Source organism: Asterias amurensis, chromosome 10 (genome assembly GCF_032118995.1).
Source record: "Asterias amurensis chromosome 10, ASM3211899v1".
NCBI classification, from domain to species: domain Eukaryota; kingdom Metazoa; phylum Echinodermata; class Asteroidea; order Forcipulatida; family Asteriidae; genus Asterias; species Asterias amurensis.
Window position 1 is genome coordinate 11,762,435 of NC_092657.1, and position 8,334 is coordinate 11,770,768.

Here is an 8,334-nt window from a genome sequence, read left to right on the forward strand (position 1 = left end):
GTACATTTCAAAAAGTGTTTTTTCTGCATTCAGCAGCAATACACCAGGTCGGCATTGCCGGAAAAAAAATAAAAATTGAAACGTACAAACATTACAGGCAAAGTCTGCCTCGATTGACGTCACGAACAGCGCCCTCTCGGGTCGGGGTCTACTCTTAATTTGTAAATAACATAAGAACTGATTTTTTAAAACCTTAGTTAACTGTTTATTCACATTCCACTCATCAAAACACATATATTAGTGACAAAAGCTTTATTTTGAAAAAACACCACTTCCAGGTGACTTTAAGTCTATAATTTGTTTTTGGTTTTAAAAGGTTATTAGTGTTATTTTGTTGTTATCTTTCTTTCTCCTTCAGGTGCTAGATCATTTGCTGATAACAATATGCCTACAGGTAAGTTACTTAAAGCCATTTTACTTACACTTTCGGAACATAAAAAAAAAGGTTCACATATAAAAAAAAAAAAAAAAAATTCAAGGGTTTGCAGAAGGTAATGGTGAAAGACTTCTCTTGAAATATTATTCCATGAATTGCTTTCCATTTTGAGAAAACATTAAAACATCATCAATTCTCGACAGCGAGAATTACGGAAGTATTTTGAACATAACTATTTCATGACACGAAGAAACGTGCGGAAACAAGGGTGGGTTTTCCCGTTATTTTCTCCCTACTCCGATGACCGATTGAGCCTAAATTTTCACAGATTTGTTATTTTATACAGATGTTATGATACACGAAGTGAGGGCATTGGACAATACTGTTTGCCGAAAGTGTCCAATGGCTTTAACGCTACCACTATCGTTTATTTCTTTCTTTTTACTTCTAATAATACTAATTTAAATGTAAATTGCACGACGAAACCACCATGTTGTTGGGTTAGTTCAAAGGCTCTGGACACATGTCAAAGACCAGTCTTCTCACCTGGGCCCAATTTCATAGAGCTGCTTAACGGTAAGCAATTTATTTTTTGCTTAATGTAGCAACAATAATTGCTTAAACCATTCTACCTCCATGCTAAACGTACACATATTTCACGAGCTTTTAAGCTCTGTTTGCTTAACGTATCAAACAAACTTGCTTAGCGTAAACCTATTTCACGAGCGGTTGCTAGCTTAAGCACGTAAACTAACTGCGCGCGCGCAACATTTTACGAGTAAAAAGAAGAAGGTGTTGACAAAATGGCGAGCGAAATAAATGCGGAGTGGCGATAAAAAAGTCATCACTTTCTGTGCCTGATAGTATTATTTGTAATGGTTCAATTTGCCCCTCGAAAGATTACCTAACTTGAAAGTAGACAAGAAGATAATGCATTGTACAACATTTCTGAAGCATTTTATGCTCTTCTCACACTAGAGAGAATAATGCTAGCGAATGTGCTTACGAACGGATATATTTAACAATCGCTCAAACATCGCAACATTCACCACAAATTCACTACGTTGACAAGTCATTCTCCACCTCCTTACGAAGATCGGTCAATAAATGCTGCTCTCACACGGCGAATATGCTAGCGAATATTCTATCGGAAGGAAATATTTGGCAATCGCTTTAACTTCGCAACATTCGCCGTGTCTTCGTAAGCGTTGTTAACAAATTCGACACGTTCACAAACTGATCCCCACCTCCTTACAAAGATTTACAATTTACAAACAGGTTTGTAAATTTCAGCGAATGTTGCGAAGATGGTCATTCGGCGTGATTTTCGTAAGCTTTTGGTAACGTTGGTAAAGCGTGCGTCGTTTGTAACGTTCGTAAATGCATTGGCAAGCGTTGGTAAGCATTCGTAACATATTTGTGAGAAATTGGTAAGGAGATGGCCGACCGAGGACGATCGAGGGGTGAGACCGAGATGAAAATATTCACTCTCCAACCGCCATTTTGGACGAGTTCAACGCGAAATATTCATGTTCACAAAAACATTCACCACTCTGTGAGAGCAGCAATACGAAGCGCTTCCGTACATTCAGCGAACGTTGTGAAGACGGTAATTCGCCATCGATTTACGTAAGCATTTGGTAAGCCATTGGTACTGTTGGTAAAGCGTGCGTATTATGCGTAAGATATGGGTTGTTCTAAAACCCCCTCGACCCCCACGACCCACGACCCCCTCGACTTTTGTGCATTTTTTTTTCCTGTACACCGAAATTGCCACTGTTCACAATCTCAGCCAATCACGCACACAATTTTGTATGCTTACGTCGACTATACTTCATTTACCATGCATCCGCACATCACACAGCGTACGAGACACACCATACACACGTGGTAAAGCACGAAGCAAACTGCGCGTGATTGGCTGAGATCGGGACCTGTGGCAATTTAAAAAAACGCGCAATTACCATGCGCATCTCTTGGCCGACCCCGAGCCTGAATAAAGAATATATCCTAACTGTGAACCTGCGTTTACCGCCCGAGTACGATTGCGGGCTCCAGTCATGTGTACTACTTGCTCTATGCGTAGCTCGAGGTTGGAGACCAGACCGACCAAATGGCCCATGTTGTCTCCCACACACCCCTCGCCACACAGGGCCTACTGCTCGTACCGCCTGCTGTACGGCCAATGAGGGCAAGATCAGTGTGCACGTGACGTGCGGAAGCGGAGAAAATACTCAAATTTTATGCCAAGTGGCCTCATTTTGTTCTGGGGAAAATATGCAGGCACAGAATTTTACACTGGAAGGAAGTTGCGTCGCCTGTTATTTAGATCACACACTGTGAGTTCTAAATCGGGACTCGTGAATTTTACTTCGAAGGCCGTTTATGAATTCCTAGTTGGGACCCGCTTCGAATACGGGGCAGACGAAGAAGGGTCGTAGGTCGTGGGTCGAGGGGGGTCGAGGGGGTTTTAGAACAACCCATAAGATATTGGTAGGGAGAAGTTTAAGGACGACATAGAAAATAATATTATTATAAATAAAATCGCACCTTTTCGGCGAATTCGTCGCGAATTTAAAACATTCATATTCGCAAGATGTGAGAGTAGCTGCATAAGCAAAACAGAGGCTTTAAGGACCCTTTTTGTTTGCTTACCGCTTTAAGCAAAAAACATTGCTTAAGCAAGGCTATGAAATGAAAAAAATTGATAGGTGCGCCCGTTAAGCACAAAATTGACCGTTAAGCAGCTGTATGAAATTGGGTCCCGGTGTATCTCAACAAATGCATACAATAACAAACCTATGAAAATTTGAACTGAATTAGTCGTCGAAGTGGCGAGAGAATAATGGAAGAAAAACACCATTGTCGCACAAATTTTCAGATGCCTTAAATTCTAGACCTCGGCTGAGGTCTCGAATTCAATTTAATTATTTTGTGAGAAATTACTTCTTTCTCAAAAACTACGTTACTTCATAGTACAGTAAATGCTAACAATTATTTTAAGTAATTGCCATCAGTGTACATAAAACAGTTCAATGTGTGTATTGATTGAATGTGACTGTATTTGTGATTTTATTTATTTTCTTTCAATACCCTTCAGATGCTGATAACCTTCCGATGTCGAATCATACAGGTAACTTATATTATTTGCTCATCAAATTAATACAGTATGGGTTACATTAAGCTACGCCCCATTGGTATGTATATTATATAAATAATGTTTCAGACAAAAGGTTACGTGATATTAAAGTGCCGATGCTTTGTTTGTCTCTATAATTTCAGGACGATTTATTGATTCTTATAAGAGTCTACGTTTGACACAATGATATTGAATGTAAAGTTCTATTCGACACCCAACTTATACATGACGTTATTATGTTGTGCTTGTTTTACAGTCAAGTCGTCACTTATGTCAAGCTGGAGTAGAGACCAAGTTCGATGCTGGATCATGAATATCAATCTACCAAGTTATGCTGCAAATCAGTTTTATCAAGAACATGTCAACGGTTTTATTTTACAGAAGTACAAGAAAAAGTGTTTGAAAAAAACAAAATTCCTGTTGTACAAGTCAAATTGGCGTCTTATTTTATATCTGAGAAAAAGTTGGTTGAAAATGGAAAAAGATGTTCGAGAAACTGTTGCTTCGTCTGGTTCAAGAAATTTATCATTGCCTTCATCTGTTACGTATGACATGGTTAAAGCTAAAGAAAATATTCAAGACATAGTATTGCATTTAAATTTAAAGTTGAGGTCATTTCAAGATTCATTTACGGAATTTAATATTTCAGACTTAAACTATTTGCATCGCGGTGATTTACATGTTACGTCAGAAAGCTTAGAATCTTCTTTCGTTGAAATATTGAACACAGGAAAAAACAACTTAATAGTCGGCTTTATGAATCTAACACAAGGTACTTTCTGTGACAACTTTATTGAACAATTTAGTGAAATATTAGGAAAAATCCAAGATTCTGGTCTAACAAGTTTTATACTTGAAGAATTCAATTTGCATAACAGCTCGAGAAAGTTGCTTCTTTATGAGAAAAATATCATAGGTGCTCTGACAGATAATTTATTCTTCCGACTCGGAACTGAAAGCGCGTTTATAAGAAATTCAGTTATATTTGATGAAGTTATAACAAACAACATGGGTGTGTTTAGTTGTGATGACGGAATACAACATTAAAAACAAAAATAAACATTGCGAAGACGTGTGCGTTGTGATAATAGACTGGAAAGGGAAGTGTGCGTTGTAATAATCGATTGGAAAGCAAAGTCTATCGATTGAAAGCTACAAAAGCCAATACCTTTGGCTGTGATTTAAACAACTTTCACAGTAGCAAGGTTGACTCAGCCTTACATCCTTTCGGGGTAGTTAAAATGAGTACCATTCCAATTTTGGAGTGGGAAATAAAAATAATGCATGTTTGGGAAGTTGAACTAATATGCCTGTTTTGAAAGTTGATGACGATGACGATGACGATGACGATGACGATGACGATGACGATGACGATGACGATGACGATGACGATGACGATGACGATGACGATGACGATGACGATGACGATGACGATGACGATGACGATGACGATGACGATGACGATGACGATGACGATGACGATGACGATGACGATGACGATGACGATGACGATGACGATGACGATGACGATGACGATGACGATGACGATGACGATGACGATGACGATGACGATGACGATGACGATGACGATGACGATGACGATGACGATGACGATGAGGATGAGGATGAGGATGAGGATGAGGATGAGGATGAGGATGAGGATGAGGATGAGGATGAGGATGAGGATGAGGATGAGGATGAGGATGAGGATGAGGATGAGGATGAGGATGAGGATGAGGATGAGGATGAGGATGAGGATGAGGATGAGGATGAGGATGAGGATGAGGATGAGGATGAGGATGAGGATGAGGATGAGGATGAGGATGAGGATGAGGATGAGGATGAGGATGAGGATGAGGATGAGGATGAGGATGAGGATGAGGATGAGGATGAGGATGAGGATGAGGATGAGGATGAGGATGAGGATGAGGATGAGGATGAGGATGAGGATGAGGATGAGGATGAGGATGAGGATGAGGATGAGGATGAGGATGAGGATGAGGATGAGGATGAGGATGAGGATGAGGATGAGGATGAGGATGAGGATGAGGATGAGGATGAGGATGAGGATGAGGATGAGGATGAGGATGAGGATGAGGATGAGGATGAGGATGAGGATGAGGATGAGGATGAGGATGAGGATGAGGATGAGGATGAGGATGTGGATGTGGATGTGGATGTGGATGTGGATGTGGATGTGGATGTGGATGTGGATGTCGATGTCGATGTCGATGTCGATGTGGATGTGGATGTGGATGTCGATGTGGATGTCGATGTCGATGTCGATGTCGATGTCGATGTCGATGTCGATGTCGATGTCGATGTCGATGTCGATGTCGATGTCGATGTCGATGTCGATGTCGATGTCGATGTCGATGTCGATGTCGATGTCGATGTCGATGTCGATGTCGATGTCGATGTCGATGTCGATGTCGATGTCGATGTCGATGTCGATGTCGATGTCGATGTCGATGTCGATGTCGATGTCGATGTCGATGTCGATGTCGATGTCGATGTCGATGTCGATGTCGATGTCGATGTCGATGTCGATGTCGATGTCGATGTCGATGTCGATGTCGATGTCGATGTCGATGTCGATGTCGATGTCGATGTCGATGTCGATGTCGATGTCGATGTCGATGTCGATGTCGATGTCGATGTCGATGTCGATGTCGATGTCGATGTCGATGTCGATGTCGATGTCGATGTCGATGTCGATGTCGATGTCGATGAGGATGAGGATGAGGATGAGGATGAGGATGAGGATGAGGATGAGGATGAGGATGAGGATGAGGATGAGGATGAGGATGAGGATGAGGATGAGGATGAGGATGAGGATGAGGATGAGGATGAGGATGAGGATGAGGATGAGGATGAGGATGAGGATGATGGTGATGATGGGGAGGGGGAGGATGAGGATGAGGACGATGAGGACGATGAGGACGGGGAGGACTCCCCGGACGGTGAGGACGGGGAGGACGATGAGGACGACTGCAGTGGCAGTGGCAGTGGCAGTGGCAGTGGCAGTGGCAGTGGCAGTGGCAGTGGCAGTGGCAGTGGCAGTGGCAGTTGCAGTGGCTTCACCACACATTGATTCCCTTATTTAGTAACAGAAGAGTATACATTTGAAACAGTAATTGTTCCTGATGCAAAGTATGTGAAATATTTAAATTAGAGCAAAGTGTATTTTTATGTGAGATCAAAATGAAGAGTTTATATTATAGCATTTTAGTTAGGACCTGCTGCATATTCGTGTTTATATTAAGTTGAGGTCGTATGCATTAATCATGTATGGAGATGTTTAGTTCATGTTTGGAATATGTTAATAAGATGTTAATTTGTGATGCACGTTTTCAGGTAGATGCACGTTTGCATGGTCAATCAGTAACTATTTGTATTCAGGATTTTTGAGTTATTTTAAACTTCAAAACTTTAAATTATCCGGGGTAGACCTGGACGCCAATCTTATAGAGTTATTTAAGCAGAACATCTCACTGCTTAATATGAGAATTAACAATTCGTGTGATATGTTTCTCTGCTGATCTTTTGATTGTACAGCTAAAAGTTATGTTTGTGCTTAGCAAAGTTGAATGCATGAACAGCTCTATGAAGTTGGCACAGCATTTTTGTTTTCTACCTGTGGAAATAGTCAACATGTGGGATGGTCATGTGCTTTATTAAAGCATCAGTATATTATTATTGGTGTACTGTGGTTGGCTAGTATTTCTGTAATGTAGGACCTAAATTGGTTGCATTTCTTTTTTTTAGTGTCTTATTTTACAGAGCTCGAGCTTAATATCTTTCTTATGCTGTACAGACACAAATTCTACACAGTCATGATTAATATTCTTCCAAAATTGTATTAACTGTGGTATGTTGTGGCTGAACGGTTAACCTAGGTTGGACTCCTTTGTGGACTGATTGACGTCCTACCAGGGCTAGCCGAACAGTTTCTTCCTTCTTCTTAGTTCATGCTCATACCTGCCAACTGTTCAGATTTAATTGGAATCGTCAAGAATCTTGGGATTACAGGTTGCAAACAATCAAAACAATTCTATTTGTGACAAGAGACAGCAATGAACCAGATCCAAAAGTTCTGGCAAAAGAGGATGTTTTTTTGCTTTGAACAGAAGATATTTTCCTCTGCGATACAGTATACAATTATTTAATGATGTGACGGGGTCCATGGGGACTTGTACACCCGAGGGGGTAAAATGGCACCTAAAGCAACGCCGAGGGTGCCATTCTAGAAAAATAGGGGGAAAGGGATTAAGGGAAGGATCCAGAAAGAAGACATTCTTTTCAACCCAAAAAACTTAAGAGATTATTCCTTTTCTCGTTATTTTGTATTCATTTGTTTCTTTTTCAAATTTAGATTTTCGTGGTGTAACAAGTTTTGGTTTGAAAGTATGTGTGCTGGGAATCAGATGTGTGTACGATTATTATCACGTTACAGGTAGCTCATTTATGTAAATATGTTTTCAACATTAATTGCCAGTCATGTTACCATTATTATTGTTTTTTATTATTGTATGTGTATAGTGATATTTTATGTAATCCAAATATGAATATTGACTTGATGACAAAGAAACCTAAGAAATAAACAAAATTTAAGAAGCTACAAATGTTATTGTTTTCCGACTGAATTGTTTTTTATGGTTGGGCTATTACATTAAATTTTTACTTGGAAAAGTGTACAAGGCTGATACATAGCCTTGTGAACTTATCATATTTTTCCTGAAAATTTTCAAAAGAACATTATAGCCTTGTGAACTTATCATATTTTTTCCTAAAAATATTTACAAGGCCTTGTCATATT

The 8,334-nt window shown here is 40.0% G+C and overlaps 1 protein-coding gene across 1 annotated transcript; it reads left to right on the top strand.

Moving 5' to 3' along the window:
- The first annotated feature begins 885 nt into the window (after nucleotides 1-885).
- Nucleotides 886-4,567, top strand: LOC139943006 (uncharacterized). The gene is made up of 3 exons (XM_071939820.1): nucleotides 886-952; nucleotides 3,477-3,509; nucleotides 3,772-4,567. The coding sequence occupies exons 2-3, from the start codon at nucleotides 3,494-3,496 to the stop codon at nucleotides 4,560-4,562; spliced, it is 807 nt and encodes a 268-aa protein (XP_071795921.1). The 5' UTR covers nucleotides 886-952; nucleotides 3,477-3,493; the 3' UTR covers nucleotides 4,563-4,567.
- The last annotated feature ends 3,767 nt before the right edge of the window (nucleotides 4,568-8,334 follow it).